The sequence below is a fragment of the Ciconia boyciana genome, chromosome 19, assembly GCF_034638445.1.
Source record: "Ciconia boyciana chromosome 19, ASM3463844v1, whole genome shotgun sequence".
Lineage (NCBI taxonomy): Eukaryota > Metazoa > Chordata > Aves > Ciconiiformes > Ciconiidae > Ciconia > Ciconia boyciana.
The window spans coordinates 1,129,232-1,148,592 of NC_132952.1; the positions used below are offsets into that span (position 1 = coordinate 1,129,232).

At 58.8% G+C, this 19,361-nt stretch overlaps 1 protein-coding gene across 6 annotated transcripts; it reads left to right on the plus strand.

The window, feature by feature from the left end:
- The first annotated feature begins 1,208 nt into the window (after positions 1–1,208).
- Positions 1,209–14,223, plus strand: ECE1 (endothelin converting enzyme 1). 6 transcript variants are annotated; one of them, XM_072883918.1, is made up of 19 exons: positions 1,209–1,605; positions 3,631–3,734; positions 4,640–4,885; positions 5,861–6,002; positions 6,663–6,875; positions 8,244–8,368; positions 8,669–8,881; positions 8,968–9,159; positions 9,697–9,839; positions 9,921–10,035; positions 10,267–10,377; positions 10,615–10,713; positions 10,832–10,909; positions 11,306–11,409; positions 11,616–11,726; positions 11,855–11,922; positions 12,001–12,191; positions 12,283–12,378; positions 12,657–14,223. In XM_072883918.1, exons 3-19 carry the CDS (start codon positions 4,799–4,801, stop codon positions 12,831–12,833), a joined length of 2,265 nt encoding a protein of 754 aa, XP_072740019.1. In that variant the 5' UTR covers positions 1,209–1,605; positions 3,631–3,734; positions 4,640–4,798; the 3' UTR covers positions 12,834–14,223. The 6 variants fall into 6 exon arrangements, with proteins under 6 accessions (XP_072740019.1, XP_072740022.1, XP_072740018.1 ...); XM_072883921.1 differs by lacking the exon at positions 3,631–3,734 and having other exon boundaries at positions 4,640–4,710; positions 4,799–4,885; XM_072883920.1 differs by lacking the exon at positions 1,209–1,605 and having other exon boundaries at positions 2,725–3,734; positions 4,640–4,710; positions 4,799–4,885.
- The last annotated feature ends 5,138 nt before the right edge of the window (positions 14,224–19,361 follow it).

Below are 19,361 nucleotides of genomic sequence, written 5' to 3' on the forward strand. Positions count from 1 at the left end.
CCTCCTCCTCCTCCTCCTCCTCCCCTTCCTCCACCCTCCCCCCGCTGGCAGCACGGGGGCGGGGGGGGAGAAGAGGCAACAAACTGGGCTTACTGGTGCCCTCTGCCGGGTCTTACTGGGAGGACTGGGAGGACTGGGGTGCGCCCAAGCGCGGACGTGGGTGCTGAGCACCCCCCCCTCCCCACGCGGGGAGGGGAAGTGGGGTGCACCCCTGGGGGGGGAGATGTGTGTTTTGCCGGATCTTGCATTATTTTCACCCAAAACGTGCCAGCGACACGAGCGTGGTTTTGGGGTGGGGGCGACGGAGAAGGGGGGGTCCCCCCTGCCTCAGTTTCCCCACCCGAACTCCTGCTGCAGCCCACGACTGCGCCCTGCCTGAAACGGCTTTACTGTAGGTCCTACAATAAACAAGGCTTCGTCTCAAGGGCAGGAGGGTGACGCCCTCCCCTGCCTCAGTTTCCCCATCGTGGGCGACCGTGGGGCTCCGTGGCCCGTGGAGCCGTGGGTGACTTCCCAGAAGGTGGCGATCTGAGCCCAAAAATCCGCACCCCGAAAGCTTCGGGGTGCCCCCAAGGGCGCCCCAACGCCGCCCCGACGCCACGGGGATGGGCACGGCTCCTGCAGGCCCCCACATCCCCCCGCCCCCCCCCCGGGCCATCCCCCAGCGCTCTCCCAGCCCAGCAGAGGTTTGCAGCTCCATGCGTGAGACGAGCGCGTCAGTGCTCAGCCCGCCGGCGTGGTGGCACCGTCTGTGTGTCCCCCCCCATCCCTGTCACCCCACATGCGACGCAGCTGTGGGCGCCTGCCGGTGATGACAAGCTAATTAAAAAGCTCGTTAGCCCGGCACGCGGAAAGCTGCCATCTGGGGAACTCCTCGCTGCGAGGCTGGAACCCCCAGCCCCTCCGAGCGGCTGTTAAGCACACGGGGGGGCAAGGCTGCGGCCCGGGGAGCACGCTTGCACGCTTGCACGCTTGCACGCTTGCACAATCGCGTGCCCGTACGCTCGCTTGCGCTTGCAGGCTTGCAAGCTCGCACACGACGGTGCGCTTGCACGGGGGCCCGTGCGCATGCTTGCAGCGTTGCACGTGCGCCCCCTGGCACGGCCGCGGGCTGGGCTGGCGGCAAACCCGCTCGCTCGCACTAGCGCGTGCTTGCGCCGTTGCACGCGTGCGTGCTTGCACCGACCGCGTGCGCGCTTGCACGCGTGCGCAACGGGGCGCTCGCAGAATTGGGCGCTCGCAACGGCGGTTGCTGGGGCTGCGCGCCCGGGGGGTTGCACGCCCGCACCCTTCCCGGGGGAGACGCCGCACCCCTTCGCCGCCGGGCGAGCTGCGGTGATTCATCTACCGGGGGGATGCTCTCGGCAGCGGGGGGGGACTCGGGGACCCCCAAAACGGGGCCTGGGGCCCCCCGAAAGAGTTAAAGGAGGCGAGCGAGGAGGCCCGTCCCTCCCGCGGCCCCATTGGTTTCCCCAGCCCAGGTGCATCCTGCGCTCGTCACCCGCCGTCGCCCTCCGGCCGCGGCGCGCACCGGGCTGCGCCGGGCTGGGGCGGGCGCTCGCCCCGACGGGGGCCGAGGCCGGCGGGAGCGGGGGGGCAGCCATGGTGAGTGAGGGGGGGGGGGGCACCGGCACCCCGGGTCCGGAGGCGGGCGGGCCTGGGTCACTTGGGCAAACCGGGGCGCGGGGCGATGCGTCTCCCGTGGGATGCCCGGTGCGCCCCCGAGGGACCCCCATTGCACCCCCATGGGATCCCCGTTGCACCCCCGGGGCACCCCTATCCACCTCAAGGGGCGCGCATTGCACCCCCAAGGTACCCCGTTGCACCCCCATGGGATCCCTGTTGCACCCCCGAGGGACCCCTATGCACCCCCATGGGATCCCCGTTGCACCCCCGAGGACCCCTATGCACCCCCATGGGATCCCCGTTGCACCCCGAGGGACCCCCTTGCACCCCTTAGCGCCCCTAGGTGCCCCCCTGCCACCCCGCATCGACTTCCCCAGCCGGGTTTGCTTTGTGGCCAGCAGGTCCCCAGGGTGGGGGGGACCCTAAAGTGGGTGCCCCCCAGTTCCTCCCCCAGCACCCCACCCTTGACCCAAACCCCCGGGGATTTGCACTGGGTTTCCCTCTGCAAGCAGAGGGGTGCAGGGGTGCCCCCCCCACGCAGCAGCACCCACTTTTGGGGGGGGCTGTTTGCAAACAACCCCAAACTGGGTTCCCCCCCCTTTCTTTTTTGTAAACTTTACCCCTTTTTTGCTCCTTTTTAAGCTTTTTTTTTTTTTAATCTGCAGCCGGGGCTCCCCGCAAAACTGGGTGCCTACCCAACCCCCCTTCCCAGCACCCCTAATTAACGCCGGGGCCTTAATTAACACCAGGTGTTGCTAATTACCCCTTGAGCATCCTAATTACGAGGCGGAGCCCCGCTGGGTGCTGACTCCAGGCCGCGGGGATGCAGGGGGCACCCATGGGTGCTGGGGGGCCCTGGGCGGGCGCTGCTCGGCCCGTTGGGGGTGCGGGGGTGAGCTGGGGGGCTCGGGGTGACACTGGGGGCCGGGGGAGGCGGGGTCGCGCCATGGCGGCGGCAGCGGCCGTGCTCGCTCCGAAATGGCGCCCGGGCGGGAGCTGGAGGCGGCCGGCGGCGGCGCGGGGCGCCCCGATGCCGGGGTGAGGGGCTGCGGGCGGGGGCGGCGGGTGCCCCCGGGACCCTCCTCGGGGGGTGCGGGCTGGGAGCACGTGGGGCTTATTGTTTTTTAAGGCGAAGGGGCGATTTGGGGGAAAACCAGGCAATTTAAGGCCCTGCTAAGACTTGTGTAAGTTATAAAGAAGGTGAAAGTCCCTTGGCTGGGGGGGTTAAAGCGTGGGTGCACCCCCCCCCCCCACCCGTGGGTGCCCCCCACCCTGTCGGCTGGGGAAATGCGTTTTTATTGTGATTTAAGCAAACAACAGAGCTGGGGGGGGTGGGTGAGGAACAAAAACCACCCCGTTGTGACCCAAAAAAGGGGTGTTCCCGCTTCACAAGCTGGGAAGCAGCAAGGGGTGGGGATCACCCATGGGTGCTGCTTTGCCCCGATGCCCCCAACGTGGGGAAAAGGAGGGGGTACGCATGCTAAAAATGCCTCCTGGACCCAATTTCCCCCAAATTAAGGATGCTGGGTGTTGATCCCGGTGCCCCGGGGGTGTTTCAGGGGTTCAGGCTCAGCTTGGATTCTCTGATGTCTAATACGGGGTTGAGCCAGCACATCCCTAGCGAAAGGAAAAAGAGTGGCTTGCCTTTTTTTTTCTTTTTTTTTTTTTTTTTTCTTTTTTCCCTTTTTCCTGCTGTTTTCAGGCTGGGGCAGGCAGGCGGGGTGGGGGATCACGAAAAAAACCCTCATTTCCTCAGGAAACAGAGTGAAAGCCTTGGGCGAAAGCTGGAACTCCAAGAATTTGGTGCTTTGGAGCTATGGGGGCTTCATGGACCCCCCCACCGTGCAAGTGGGGATTTGTGCCCAGAGCTGCACATTTCAGTCATGTGCAAAGTGCAAAAACAGGGGGAAAAAGTGAAAGTGGATGGAAAAAATATAATGTAAAATCAGATTTCACCAGTGATAAAATCTTGCTGTTAAAGCTCTTTCCCTCCGTGGTTTGCAGGCTTGAGGCGGGCACCCGGGGTGATTTTGGGGCTGGAAATGGAGCTTTTTTGCACAACCTAGGAGGAAAACTGCCTTTTTCTTGTAACCCTTTTTCTTCCCCAGGTTGGTTTTGTAGCTAATTAAACCCAGGCTGCGATTCGGGATCTGGGGAGACGATGGGATTTGTTGTTAATTGTGCAAGGGGAAGTTTGGGAAGGCCGCTATCGGAAATGGGGCTGAGAGCTGGCGCTTTCGTTGCATGCACCTTCCTGCCAGGGGAAGCTGAAGCACGCCTGTGCCGGGTTCAGATCAACTCGGTGTCCCTTTGGGGACGATGGCAGTGGGACGGGGACATCTGGATGGGTGCAAAACCCCGCCCTGCGCTGCGTCAGGGGCGAAGGGATGTGACCGGTGCTGCGGGGGCCGGGGTGGGTTTCGGGGTGCTCGCCCCGTCAGCGGCGGGCAGAGGGTTGTTTTCCCTAGCGGGAGACAATCCGGCTGGGTGGCAGGGCTGTGCCGGCGGGAAGGAAGCGGCGGCACGATAAGGGCCGGCTGCCAACCTGTGAGGTTTCCCCTTGTTTTTCTGCTGGGGGGTGAGATAAGAGCCGGGCACTGTCACGCAATAACACCCGGGGGGCCGGCGAGCCGGGAGGGAGCCATGTTGGCAGCCTAAATTCAAGGTGCCATCACCTTTAGGTGCTCAGAGAGACCCCACGGGGTGTTTCGGGGTATGCCTCGTTCGCAGATGGAGTGTGGAGCGTGAGCAAGCCAGTAGTTTTGGGGTGAAAAGCCACTTTTTCCGCTACCAGCCTTTCTTGGGTTGCCAGCACACCGGGGGTCCCTGGCACGGGGGGGGGGGGTGTCCCTCTCCCCGTTTCAGGACTGGGAGCCGGCGGAGGAGGAACCAGCTTTATTCCAGGCTGAAGGGGCGGTTGCACAACCCGGCCCCGGGGGAAAGCGAGGCGGGTTCGGGCTTTGCTCAGCTTTTGGCTCCAGCCCTCATTGCTTTCCATAACCTTCCTCCGGAGTTTGTTTAGCGCTTTACTACCCCGGAGCCATTCGGGATTTAGCTCCCCGGAGGAGGAGGCGGCTTTAGAGGGTGCGTATTCCTTCCTTGCTCTCTTTCCTCCTCCTCTTCCTCGACCTGGCGTCACTGAGCACCTCCGTTTGCTGATCTCCCCGTGCAGATGTCGACCTACAAGCGGGCGACGTTGGATGATGAAGACCCCCTGGACTCCATCAGCGAAAGCGATGGATACCCCAACGGCTTCCAGGTAGGGCTTTGTGTGTGTTTTGGGGTGGGAAAAAATGGTATTTTAGGTCCTGGCGAGCGGCAGGGGAGGATTGCAGGAGCGTTTTCTGCCTGGGACCAGCTGTTCTGTGGGGCAAAGTCCGGCGTGGGCAGAGCCGTGTTGGCTGCCGCCGCCGCCGCTGCCCTTTGCTCCCCTCCCAGCACCTGGAGTCAGCGACAGGGGAGCCTGCGGGGCCGGATCCTGGCTCGGCTGTTTGCAGTGCCCCAGCACCCAGTTTTTCTGCCAGCCGAACTCCTTCCTGGCGTGGCCGGGGCGAGCAATTATCGTGGCGGTGGGAGCTTCGTCCCCGCACAAAAGGGGATTAGGTTAATTCCTCCCTGAGCAGCGGGAAAGCAGCTTAAAAAGGGCTGAGGGTGTTGAGAAAAAAAACCCCACGGCTGCCAGCGTCCGGCCTCGCCTGGAAAGATTTGGGGCTGGAGCGATGCTCTCGGTGCTGGCCCCACTCCCAGCCCCATTGGTCTCTGCCTAGGATGGTGTTTTCTGCCCCAAAAATCAGAGCTCCACTGTGTTTTTGCTTTCCCTGGCGGGGCCATCTCTGCGCGCCATCGCATCGGGTTGTTTCCTGGGGATGTTTTTTGGCCAAGCGGAAGTATCCTGTTACGGCACTTCCCACCGCTGCCGTGGCCCCCACCCTGTCCCAGTGCCGGTGATGGGGACGGGAACCACCCGAGGGGTTATAGCCGTGCTCAAGGAGGGGTTTGGGGTGGCACAGGGTAGCAGGTGAGCCTGCCGAAAACGCTTGCCCCGCTCCCTTTCCTGCCATTGTGCCGCCCTTCCTGGCCGGTTTCTGGAAGGCAGCTGCTGCCTTTTCCAGCCTGAACTGCACCGGATCCCTCACCAGAGGCCAAATTCGTGCCGTGGGCTGTGGGAAGCAAAATGGGGGATGCGTCAGTAGGTTTTTCCACTGATGGGGAAACGTCGCTGCTTTTCCCTCAGGTGAACTTCCGCAGCTCAAGGAGCAGCCTGGGGTGCTGGGCTGAGCGGACGCGTGCCGAGAAGCAGCTCCTGGTGCTGGTGGGGGTGCTGGCGGCCGTGCTGGCGGCATGTCTGCTGGGTCTCATCTTCCAGTACAGAGCCCGTAAGTCCTCACACCACGCAGGGATTCTACTCCCTTGACTGGGGCAGGTTGCTGGGGGGTTCCCTGGGATGGGATGCTCGGGTGCAGGATGGGATGCTCACCCGTACGCCTCGCCCCATGGCGGGATTCTTAGGTACCAGGCAGGATGCTCAGGAGTGGGATTTGATGGTGGGATGCTTGGGCACAAGACAGGATGGTCACCTGCATCCCTTGCCCCAGGGCAGCATGCGCGGGCATGGGGCAGGATGCTCGCCTGCATCCCTCACTCCAGGGTGGGATGCTCGGGCGCAAGGCTGGGTGTTTGCCTGCACCCCTTGCCCCAAGGTGAGGTGCTTGGGCATGGGATGGGATGCCGTCCGCATCCTTCACCCCAGGGCGGGATGCTCGGGCTCTGGGCAGGATGCTTGCGTGTAGGATGAGATGCTTGCCTGCATCCCTTGCCCTGGGACAGGATGATCGGGCGCTGGGCAGGATGCTCAGGCATGGGATGGGATGCTCGCCCACGTGGTTTGCCCTGGAGTGGGATGCTCAGGTACGGGGCGGGATGCTCGGACACCAGATGGGATATTTGCCCACGTCCTTCGCCCTGGGGCGGGATGCTCCCCAGCATGGCTATTCGCACCGTGGCAGAGGATTTGAACCCATTGTGCCCACCCCCAGGGCCGCCTGCCGTGTGCCTGTCGGAATCCTGCATCTCCGTCACCAGCTCCATCCTCAGCTCGCTGGACCGGGCGGTCAATCCCTGCGAGGACTTTTTCAGCTACGCCTGCGGGGGCTGGATCAAGGCCAACCCCCTTCCCGATGGCCACTCGCGCTGGGGCACCTTCAACAACCTCTGGGAGCACAACCAGGCCATCATGAAGCATCTGCTGGGTGAGTACACGGGAGCAGTGGGTCCCACGGTGCCGAGGAGCCCCTTTAGGTCTGGGGGATGCCGAAAACGTGCCCGGGGGATGTAAGGTTGGACTTAAACCCCAGCATCAAACCAATCCGTGACGCACGCACAGCGAGGACGTTGGGAAGCAGATCCTGGCCGTGTTTGCTCTCCTGGATGTCCCTGGGATTTTTGACCGCGGTGTTGCAGCTCTTTGGTGCCGAGTAGGGGAAGGGTCCTGGCCTCGGCTCCGCAAACCCCATGGCGGCGTTCCCAGGAGCTGTAAAATTCTGGATTTGCACCCCAGACTGCATCCAGAGGCCATAGCACCCCAATATCACCTCAAGGATATGGGTTTTTTTCCTCCTGCTATAGCTTCCAGCCTTTGTGAGCAGCCTTTTTGGGGGGCTGGCTGCCAATCTGGCCATTTTTGGGGGCCAAAACTCCCCCAGCGGAGGGAGAATCCTGGGCTCAGCCTCTGTGTGCGAACACTGAAGCGGGGCAGCTTATCCAAGCAACCCCGGCCGGGACGGTTTGTTCAAGCCTTGAGCAAACAACTGGCTCCTTATCAGCACTTTCCACTGCGCTGGGGCTGATTGTCTGAAAAGAGAAGGTTTGGGAAGAGTATTGTCTTTCGGGAGAAGGGGGGTGGCGCGGGAACGGCTTCGTCCCTGGCTCTTCCCGTAGAAATCTGGTGCTGGTTTTACCGGGAGAAGGGACCGGGCTTCCAGCCAAGCGGTCGTGCTTGGCATTTCCTTGAATTCCTTGGAGCCGAGGGACCTTTAGTTAATAAACCCACACAGCTGGGAAGCCAAAGGTGCAAGCTGTCTCATGAGGGGAAAAAAGAAAAAAACCCAAACTCTGGGGAAGCAGCATTTTTTTTTTTTTTTGCGGGGGGGGGGGGGGCGGGAATAAAAGGATGGTTTTGGCAGTGGAGGAGAAAAATGGGTTTATTGTTCCTTCTTGCAGGAATAAACAATATAGGGCTGGGGAGCGCCAGCACAGGGGCAAGGGCAGCGCAGGGGGCTGGATGATGCTGGGAACATCAGAGCTGCTGGAAAATTGCTTTTTGTTTTTTCTTTCTTTATCTTTCTGCTCCAAAGAGCCGGAGCAGTCGCTGCGGGTGGGAGAGGAGATGGGGGCAGGAGGCCAGGAAGGGGCTGGGGGCTGTGGGATGCTCTTGAGGGCACGGAGGGGACCAGCGGGGCAATCCTCAGCGCCGTTTCAGAGCCTGCCTTGCCTAAAACGGGGCTGAATATTTCTCCAGTGGAAGGGTGGGGGCTCCGGCACGCATCAGCAGCCCCTGCAGGGGAATGGGTGCCCATCCCCGGGGACCCCCTGTGAGCCCCCCTGGGTACCTCCCACAGAAAACACCACGGCCAACGTGTCGAGCGAGGCGGAGCGCAAGGCGCAGCGTTATTACCAAGCCTGCATGAACGAGAGCAAGATCGAGGAGCTGCGTGCTACCCCGCTCATGGAGCTCATCCAAAAGGTTCGTCCCCTTCCTTGCGGAAAAGCCGCCTTCCCTAGGCAGCTGCAAAATGGGAGGAAAAAGCTCATTTATGGGCAGTCCCAGCACCTTCCAGACCCTGTTCCTGGTGTTTCCCGGGGCAGAGCATCCCCCAGGGCAGGCAGGCAGAGCGAGGCAGGGATTTATAGGCAGGTCTTGCCTCTCCTGGGCTTTTTCAGCCCCATTGCAAGATGTTTCCCCCCAGGATGGGTATTGGGGGAATATTTAAGCAACTCCGGGTGGTTGTTCCTTAACCAAAAGCCAGTTGCTGTCTGTCCCCAGCTGGGTGGCTGGAACATCACAGGTTCCTGCGCAGGGGACAACTTCAACGCGACGCTGCGGGAGGTGACGGCACATTACCGCACCTCGCCCTTCTTCTCCGTCTACGTCAGCGCCGACTCCAAAAACTCCAACAGCAACGTCATCCAGGTGGATCAGTCGGGGTTAGGCCTGCCGTCGCGGGATTACTACCTGAACAAGACGGAGAATGAGAAGGTAAGGTCGTTGGGGAAATCTGGTTTTGCCGGGGAGGTGCCATTGGTGGGTGGCACCCACCGTGCTGATCCCATCCCACCACGTAGGTGCTCGCCGGGTACCTGAACTACATGGTGCAGCTGGGGATGTTCCTGGGAGGCACCGATGAGGAGTCGACGCGGCAGCAGATGCAGCAGATCTTGGACTTCGAGACAGCGTTGGCCAACATCACCATCCCGCAGGAGAAGCACCGGGATGAGGAGGTCATCTACCATAAAATGACGGCTGGAGACCTGAAGGTAGGGATGGGGTTGGCGAGCCTCCCCGCCCCGCCGTGGTTTGGGAAGCAGGGCGGACGGGTGGAGGTGACGCAGCTCCTGAGGAAGCCCAACACCAGCCAACACTGCCTGGGAAGCTCTTGTGCAATAGCTTGGCCTGTGTCCTCCTTGGGGAAATCCCATCCTGACCTGCTCCTCCCAGCCTCCGGACCACCCCTGGGGCTGGCGGCCGTCCCGCTGCGGCACTAACGCCCTCCCAGCACTGCTGCCCGCGGTCCGGCTGCAGACGTCAGCCCGGTCACCTCCCTGTGTCCCCAGAGGGGTCCTTATGGGTTGTGTCAACATTTTTGACACCCGCCCCACTTTCTTTTCCTTTGCGGGAGGAAATTGTTTACTCCCCTCTGACCTTTGGAGGATGCTGCTGTTAGAGGAACTGGTCTCTGCAAAATCAGCTGAATCCCTCAAATGGGGGCTGATGCAGCGGCTTCCAACTCGAGGAGCAGCTGCCACTCCTGTCCGATGGTTTTTGGGTCCATAGCAGCGGCATGGCTTTTGCAGGAGCTGGCGCCGGCCGTGGACTGGATGCCCTTCCTCTCTACGGTCTTCTACCCTGTGGAGCTCAACGAGTCGGAGCCTGTCGTGGTCTACGCCAAGGAGTATCTGGAGCAGGTCTCTGACCTCATCCTGGCCACTGATAAATGGTGAGAGCCCCCAGCCCGTGCAGAGGGGTGCCCAGGGTGGGCAGGCATGTCCTGCTGCCCGCTCACCGCCTCTTGCTGCAGTCTCCTCAACAACTACATGATCTGGAACCTGGTGCGGAAAACCAGCCCCTTCCTTGACCAGCGCTTCCAGGATGCAGAGGAGAAATTCATGGAAGTGATGTATGGGACAAAGAAGGTGAGGGGGGAGCCCCTGAGGCCCCCAAATCGCTATCAAAATGGTGACAGCTTTTTAAGCAAAGTTCCCATCATGTTGCATCCAAAAAATAGAGACGAGGGGCAGGTTTTGGGGTTGCAGCTCCGGTGCAGGGGGATGGATGCGGACCTCATCTCCTGGTGGAGCAACATGGTGGGAAGGTGGGGGGCTTTGGCCGTCCCACTGCTGATGACCACCTCTTGTCCCATGCAGACCTGCCTCCCACGTTGGAAATTTTGCATCAGTGACACGGACAACAACCTGGGCTTCGCCCTGGGGGCCATGTTTGTCAAGGCCACCTTCGCTGAGGACAGCAAGCAGGTGGTATGTTCCCAAGCGAGCAGCATGTGAGCCACCACGATGGTGGATGGTTGGGACAGCCAGTGTTTCCCTGCCCGCCTTTTGTCCACCATGCATCTCCGTTCACTGGGTTTTTCACCGGTCTGCATGCCGTCTCTGCATCCTGGCCTCTTCATTCCCACCGGTGCAAAGGGTCCTTGAACTCTCCGGGGTGGGAAGCCGGCTCTCCGGACCGACATTGTGCCACCTTGTTTTGTCTAGGCAGAGGAAATGATTGCGGAGATTAAAACAGCCTTCGAGGAAAGCCTGGAGACCCTGCAGTGGATGGACAAAGAGACGAGGAAATCGGCCAAAGAGAAGGTGAGGCGCTGGCAGCAGTGCTGGGGAGGAGAGGATGATGGTGGAAGATGGTGGGGCTGGGCGAGCCCATCCTTCCATCCGTGGCACCAAAAGCACTTTGGTCCATGTCACCCCCCAGGCAGACGCCATCTACAACATGATTGGGTACCCCAAGTTCATCATGGACCCCAAGGAGCTGGATAAAGTCTTTAATGACGTGAGTTGGTCAGATATGTCCCCTGGGTCTCCTGTTCCCCCCTCCACTAGCATATGCAGGACATGTGCCCATCACCATGGCCTCAGAGCAGCCTTGAACCCCAGGTTTCCTCCAGAAGGGTCTCACCCATGTCCTTGGCCCGTCTCCGAGGACTTTCCAGAGAGCTGAGGGCCAGTCCTGGGGTGGCTGGGGCTCTTGGGATCCCTGTCTGGGAAGAGGAGGAACCAGTTTCCGTAACGGTGATTCATTGCTCTCCCGAGACTCCGCAGATGTTGGAGAGGAGGAGAAACAAGAGCGGTTGTAACCCAGCTGGCTCCGGAGGCTCAAACATGACCATGGAGGGAGGAGCAGGGCCAGGCGATGACTGCACGATGCTCACGCCTTGCTCTTTTGCAGTATGAGGCTGTGTCCGACCTCTACTTCGAGAATGTCATGCAGTTTTACAACTTCTCGGCCAGGGTCACCGCTGACCAGCTCCGGAAACCCCCAAACCGGGACCAGTAAGTTCTCCGCTCCACTTCCCTCTTGCACTCAGCAGGAATATCACAATATCTGGAGCAGTGGGATTTGGTGTCCACCAGACCATGCTGGGTTTGGGGAGTTAAATTTGGGCCGACGGCTTTGCACTGTGATAAGCGGATAGTGCCAGAGCAACCATCAGCGATGGGTTTGTGCTGCCACATTGGCTGTGTCCGTGTCCCCGCAGGTGGAGCATGACGCCTCCGACAGTCAACGCGTACTACTCTCCCACCAAGAATGAGATTGTCTTCCCTGCCGGCATCCTCCAGGCCCCTTTTTACACCCGTGCGTCTCCCAAGTAAGAGCCTAGGGAAAACAGGGAGGGCAGGATTCCCAAATTTCCTCCCGTCCCAAAATTTGAGGCTACATTTCATGGCTGCGAGGAGCAGCGGCTGCTCTCTAAATCTCAGCATCGCCCTCCTGCAGGTCACTGAATTTTGGTGGGATTGGCGTGGTGGTGGGCCATGAGTTGACACACGCCTTTGATGACCAAGGTATGGCCAGGGCTAGGTGGGTGGGCTGCCGGTGGGGTGGCCATTGAGGTTACAAAGGACCCACTGTGTTTTTGGCAGGCCGGGAATATGACAAGGACGGCAACCTGCGTCCCTGGTGGAAGAACTCCTCGGTGGAGGCCTTCAAGCGTCAGACAGAGTGCATGGTGGAGCAGTATGGCAACTACACCGTCAACGGCGAGGCCGTCAATGGCAAGCACACCCTCGGGGAGAACATCGCTGACAACGGGGGCCTCAAGGCTGCCTACCGGGTAGGGCTGTGGGGCTGGGGACACGTGGCAGGTGAACGGCGTGGTGGGATCGGTGTTGTCCCCTGAGCCTGCTGTGGTCCCCGGTCTCCAGGCATATCAAAACTGGCTGAAAAAGAATGGGGATGAGGAAACCCTCCCGACTCTCGGCCTCACCAACCACCAGCTCTTCTTTGTTGGCTTCGCCCAGGTAGGTCACTTGGTGGTGGGCAGTGAGGATGGATGCACAGGTTTTTGCAGGGTGGAGGCATGCCCAGATGGTGTTGGGAGGGTGTGATGGCAAAACTGAGGTCTCCAGAGATGCTGCGTGGTGGATGGAGAACCAGATCGGGGTGGTGCCGCTTAAAAAGCGAGACAAAGCTGGAGCTTGAGCTGTGTTGGTGCCCATCACACAAGCGGGGAGGTCTGATGTGGCACCGAGTGGGGCCCTATGGTTGTGGATGCCAGTCTCTCACCCTCTACTCGCAGGTGTGGTGTTCGGTTCGCACGCCGGAGAGCTCGCACGAGGGACTCATCACCGACCCCCACAGCCCCTCGCGTTTCCGTGTCATCGGCACAGTCTCCAACTCCCGGGAGTTTGCGGAGCATTTCGGCTGCCCCCTCGGCTCCCCCATGAATCCCCCCAAGAAGTGTGAAGTCTGGTGATGGGCGAGCGCCCGAGGGAACCAGCTGCCCGTTGCTTCATCCTCTGCTGACGGCTGAATTTCCCTGGTCCTTTTGAGAGGCTCAAACCACTTCTCCGTGCAACAAACTGCCCAGCTCGCAGCCGGAGCGGCACCCCACGTCCCGGTATCATCCGAGGTTCGATCCACTGTGAAAACTCCTCATCCCCTCGCTCATTTGTGAAACGACTTCGATTTGGGGGTCTTTTCTTTCCCACCATGACCAGGCCACGTGTTGAGGCACATGCGTCCATGGGCACTACCCCGTATTTACACATGCAGTGCTCCAGCCTGACCCACTGCCCCGGCAAAAGCTTCTTAGGAGGCGATAAAGGGAACGCTGTGGCACCGGCGGGTTTGGCTGCGTGTCTAAATACACCCGACGTACCTTCCTCTCTCCAAAGATGCGCACATGAGGATGGAAAATATTTTAAGATATATTTTTTTTGGGGGGAAATATATATATTTTTTTCATGCGTTGTAGAATACACTGGAAAATTTCAGGGAAAATGCATTTAAAAGCCTTTTTTTTTTTTTTTTAGTCAAAGATTAGTATATTTATTAATTTTTTTTACTCAGTGCAGCTGTAGGTGCAGCACCATGTGGTGACAGTCCCTTGGCTGGGGAAGCTGGATTGCACTGCCCGGGCTGCGGATGCAACTAGCCAGCCCCAGGTCCTGGGTTTCTCTGGGAGGGGCCATCCTCGGAGAATGCTGATGGGGAAATTGGGGACAGCAGGCCTGGGGACAGGGCTGGAGGATGCCGTGGGTCGCAGAAAGGCTCTGCCGGGATGCTGCGGCTCCTGGGATTAGCTTTAATTTCAGAGTGCAAAGGGAAAAGTTGATGTGCCAAAGATGTAACCAAGGTGGTGATGGTGTGGATGAAGCACCCGGTTCTCCCTCCTGTCCCCTCTGAAGCAAGGTCAGCCGTGACTTCCCGGCCCAAAAGCTTCCCCAGACAAGTGCAGGCGGTTCCTGCTGCTGCTTCGCTCGCTGCCGTGCCCGGCCTCTACGCCCGGGAAACTGCAAGCCCCGAAATCACGGCACAGCTCCAAACCTCCATCCCTCTGTGGCTGGTTTGGCACTGGTGCGAGATCTGGCCAGGATGGGGGCAAGGGGCTTTCTTAAAGTTGTTTTGTTTTTTTTTTTTAATATTCCTTTTGCGGTTTTGAGAGGAAAACCACTGACAGTAGCTCAGGTGCTGTGTGTTGTCTCATGGAGCGCCTTCTTGCTCTAGACAGAAAGCAAAGACGTAGAGCGATTTTTAATATTTATATGTAAAAGGAGGGATGGAGGGGGGGGATTTCTTTTGTAACTATTTTTTCACCCTACACATGGGGCTTATCGTAATTGAAATAAATACTTTTTACTGGGTCTGGAGCTGCTCATGACTTGTTTTTTCTGACAGCAGGAGAGCCTTGCATACCTTTATCTGCATTTTTCTCCCTGTCCACACCACTGAGACCATCCTGTGCTGACAAAATTGAGCCAAGGAGGCTTTTCCCAGCCTGCGCTTGGCGTCTGCCGCCTCTCTTGGAGGCTAAAGCCAGGCTTTTGTGCCCAAAAACCTCACTCTCGCTGCGGGTGGTTGTTTGCTTTCCACCTCTATGGCACGGCCCCGCACATCTCCCCAGCAGGGAGGTCTTTCCCGGCTGCTTTTCCTTCCTTCCGGGTGAGTTTTTGGCCAGCCGGGCTGCGCTTGGGTCCAGCAGCACGGGCCCTGCGCAGGTTGCTCTCCAAACGGCCTTATTTATAGCTCCGCGATGCCGGCTGGATGCTGCCAGCTCAGTAACGCAGGCCAACGTTTGCTCCCGAGTGGATGCTCCGTGGTTTTGTCAGGCTTGCCCAAAAAATTCAAGGCAGGACCTGGACCGCAGGCTCTCCACCAAGCCTCACCCCAGCACCTGGGAGGGCTGATAGCCCTAAAAGAAGGAATATGTTGGGTGCTCGTTTGCTATTTAGCCTTGGCTTGTTGTCAGGGGCTGGATTTGGGCTGCAGCCCCCCAGTTTTGCCCCATCAGAAGTGAGCTCTTAGAAACACAGAGCGTTTTCGCTGCCGGGATGGGCAGGACTGAGCCAGTTGCGTGCAGGGGCCGTGAGTGTTGCATAAGTAAGATGGTATATTTTACCTCTTGCTGGTTTTTTACTGTGTTTTCTCTCCCAGATTGAATCAAAATGCTTTCTGCTCGCATGATGCTGTGCTCGGCCCTCTGTTTCCTGCAGAGCTGGGAGACCAGCTGTGGCCGTTGTTTTCTCCGGGATCTGGCTGGAAATGGTGGTGCAAACCCGCAGAGGGCAGTGGAGCAGAGAAATCTCCGCTTCTGGGCTGGCAGGAGTTAGCAACGCTACCGGTGTGGTATTTTGGCCTGGATCTGGCCCTGCGTGTTTAAAATACGGTGAAACGCCTGAGTTCCTAGGAAAAGAGAGGAGCGACGTGGGTGTAAGGCAAAGAGGAATTAAGCGGGGAGAGCAAGGCTGAGATGAAAGGGTGTTTTCCCAGCTGCAAGAAGCAGGGAGGGGAGCACAGCCCGTTGCGTGGAGAGGTAGGATGCTGTTAGAGGCAGTTTAGCCATCCAGAAGGGAAATGCTTTGGCTCTCAGGGGTTTACTCGCAGTGAGGTGTCTCGGCCACCACCGAGGGTTCAGCCCCAGCGCAGGAAGGGTTTCAAGGGTGAGCGTCAGCTTGCATCGTGGCAGGGGACGCCACGGTCAAGGCTCCCCGCGCTGGGCTTGGAGCCGGCGGTGGATGTTTGCCTCTCTGGGAAGCTGCTGGGTGTAGGCAGAGAGGCAGGAGGTGACTCATCCCGCTCGCGTGCCAGTGCCTGGCGTGGGCTTGCCTGATCCTGGGTGGTATTTGCTTTATTTTGCAGTCAGCCGTGCCCGGGGGGCAGAGACGTTTGCCGAGGGCTGAGTCTGGGCAGGAGGAGGAATGGGGAAAGCTCCAAGCAGGGCTGGGTTGCCTTTTTTTTTTTTTTTTGCGTGTTTTTTTTGCCTGGAGGGTGTTGGAAGGGGATCAGTGGGGGGGAAAAGCAGGAGAAGCCCAAAGAAGGAGGCGCTGCCGTGCTGTGCTGGGTGAAAGCGGGTGCCTGGAGCCTGCTGGAGCTTCCAAAATGAGCTGGAAATGGTGGTTCTTCACAGGTTTGGTGGGGCCGAGCCAGCCTTCCGGGTGTGAGAGGCTAAACGCAACCATCTGAACTGCTCTCCTCCTTCCTAGTTTTCCCCCTCCAAGCAGGATCTAACCCCCAACACATCACGACAGTGCTGGGGTCACCTCCCAGGACCGTCAGATTTTAGGGCAGTGAACAGGCCAAAAGCTTCCTCAAACAATTCCTGCAGGAGAATAGCCCTTTTCCAGTGATACCCCAATCCTTTATCTCCCTTTTCCTAAGTTCACCAATAGCTCTGGCGTTCCTACTATACTCTTCGCCGCATGGTTGTTAGTATCTCTGCTGGGACACTGGTGGGACTGGAAAAAGGGTTGGTGATGCTCTGAAACAAGAGCTCAGCACTGTAAACTCAAGCTGCCGGCAGTGACACATCGGTTCCCAGGTGCTAATAAAGCTGGCAGGAAAAATAGGAGGAAAAATGAAATGGAAAGGAACCAAAAGCAGTAGGAAGGGCATGAATCCAGCTGGCACTTGCTCAAGCTTGCCAAATCTGCAGGTTTCGTTGGCCAAATCGTCCTATGTGGGGTAGTATGGAAGAGAGACCTGTCTGCTTTTTCCTCCTAGGAAAAAAAAAAAAAGGTAAAAAGATGGCTGGGGGGAGGCATGGATTCTGGAGGAGCTTTAAGGCAGAGACAGGAGCCTGGCTCCTTCGCATGGCTAGCACGCTTTGGGAGCTTCAGCAGACAATATGGTGACAATGCTGGTTTTTTCCTTTCTAAATGGTAAAAAGAAGTGATATATCTAAAGATACTTGAACTAGGAGGCTCTTTCACAGCTGTGTTTACAGGCAGCTATTTCTGTAGAACAGAGGGAGCCATAGATGTCAATTTGCTTTTGGTACTAATTTCCTTCCGCATGAAGGGGTGTACCAGGAGAAGTGCCACGCTTGGGAGGCAGTCAGTGGAATGGGGCCAGGCACCGAACCCCCCAAACCACACAGCTTTACTTGCACCCTCAAAATTATTACAGCAAAGTCTTTAAGAGCTGTGGAGGGGGATCCATCTTCCCAGTAAGCTGTAGACAGGAGAGATGTGCTGTGCGTGCAGCAGCTCTCCAGGATGACTAGAGATCTGTCAGTCCTTGGGCAAACCCCCTACCACGATAAAAGTTCCTCCTTTGTTCTCTCATTTTTGGGGAGTGGGGGAGTACTTGGTTCTTCTTTGAGGTCATTCTCATTTCTCTCTTCAGTCTTTAGTTTTCCTGGTGGGGAATCGGCAGTTGATCTGGCAGGCAGTAGGCTGCAGAGGAAAACTGGCTCAGAAAAAAATACCTGGAGTCCCTTCTAAATATTTGTTCCTGGCTGCAGATGGAAATAGTCCCCATTCAGGACTTCTTCACAGGCTGGCAAGGCTTGGTTGGGCTTTTTCCCCTCAAAAAAATCTCATCGTTTTCCATTTTACCCCATTTCCCACAAGCAGTTTGAGGTAGATATGAGCTCACCTCATCCCAGGCGTTTCCCTTACCCCAGTGCAGAACAAAAAGCACAGAAAGGGAAACTAAATAGCATGCTCGTCATCTTCCCTCTGCCACCAGCTCCGCTAATAACTTCTGGCGCTATGCAGTGTGCTCGTTCACTGTGGCTGTACCCTGTAGATAGCATCTTAGTAAGTAAGAAACTATTCCAGTCACACAGCTACTCTTACTGGAGGCCACTGCAGCAGCTTAAGTGGGGTGGCAGCTCACAGGAGCTTTTCTTGAGATCACACCTTGGAGGATGGCGAGCCCCGGGGTATGCTACAGTCCTCACGTGTCGGCACAGGCGTGCGTTGTGTCCTAAACCTGACCTGCACAAACCGAATGGTTTAATAATTCGGAGTCTGACTCAAAAGGGAAAACGTACTCAAGACCCTTCTACTATTTTTTGGCCACTGGCTGCTATGCTGAGTTTTGCTCTAGTGAACAACACCAAGTCCAGATTCTCCCCCTTCAGATTTGTATTTTAAAACTCAAAATTACTTTTCTGCTTACAAATGGGGTTGTTGTGGAGACATGGATAAACGTGACTCATTGGGTAGGTTTTCTTTAGTGTGCAAGACCCCTATCTTCTGTCAACTTCCAGCTGCAGCACCAGTTACTCACTAAGTGCCTGAATATACCACCAAGAGAGCTGTTTAATAAAAGCTTTTAAGAGTTTGTGATTGCTTTGAAGTATTATCTTCCTCCTAAACTCGCAGCTGCCCAGAAGATGCAGCAGACAGGATGCAAATGAACTATGGAAAACTTTCCTCAAGCAGCTCACGTACCCCAGGCTGGGTGACATGGGGCGGCAATACCTGTTGGCGCAGCGAAGGTGCTGGGAGCGTCCCCCAGGGACGTGCGGCGTGGCAGGAACGTCCCAGACGGCTGGAATGAGCCCTCGGGAGCCAGCAGCGGGACAGGACAAGCCAGGACAATCCAGCGGCTGCTTGATTCTGCTCTGAGGTCCTTTTTATCTACCCAAGACAGCACAAACCGCCTTCACCCCTGCCAAGCTCAGCCCGGCAGCGGTCACAAGGAGGGTGCTGCAGCCTGGCTGTGAAATGCTGAAGATGGTGGCAGTGCAGCAACCCTTGGGGGGCAAAGGCAGCGGTGCAGGGGCGTGAGGAAGATGCCTTCTGCCCCCAGGGCAGGCCCACAGGGCCCTCCCCACACCGGTCCCCATTGCCAGAGGCGGGCTGCCTCAGGGGCTGCTGGGCCTCCCTCAGCCGCCATGTCACCCTCAGGGCTGCCAGCCCTCACGCCTCACGCTGCAGGGCTGCCCCTGCCTGCTGCCCCAGGAGCCTGGGATGTGGCTGGGGGCCGTAGGGCTGGCAGCGGGGCTGGGGGTGAGTTTTTGGGCAGGGGGAAAGCCGCTGTGCCCCAGGACCCGCCGGAGGGTGGGTGCTGCGGAGGCCCGGCGCCCCCTCACAGCCGAGGGCCGCTCCCTCACAGCCGAGCGCTGCCGAAGTCGCTCCGGGCCAAGCCGAAAACGCCCGAAGCTGCGGACTCGCCGTTGCCGAGAGGCTCCGAAGAGTCCCGAGCGCCTCCCGCCTGGGCGGGAATCCCTCCTCCGAGCCTCTCCGAAGCTTCCCGAACTGCCTCACGCTCTCGGTCTCCGGAAAGAGCCGAAGTTTCCCGAGCGCGGGGGTCACGGGAGGTGCCGGGTTGAGCGCGGAGGGAGGGGGGGAACACGGGGAGGAGGACGCGTGCGCCCGCGAAGGCCTCCGGAAGAAGCCGAGGTTTCCCGAACGCCGCTCGCCAGCGAGCGGCTCCGGAAATAGCCGAAGGTTGCCGAGCGCCGGTGGGCCGAGCGGCTCCGGAGCGGCCCGAAGGCGCCCGAGCGTCCGTCCTGCCGGACTGCTGGAGGCGGCCGCAGCGCCATGTTTGA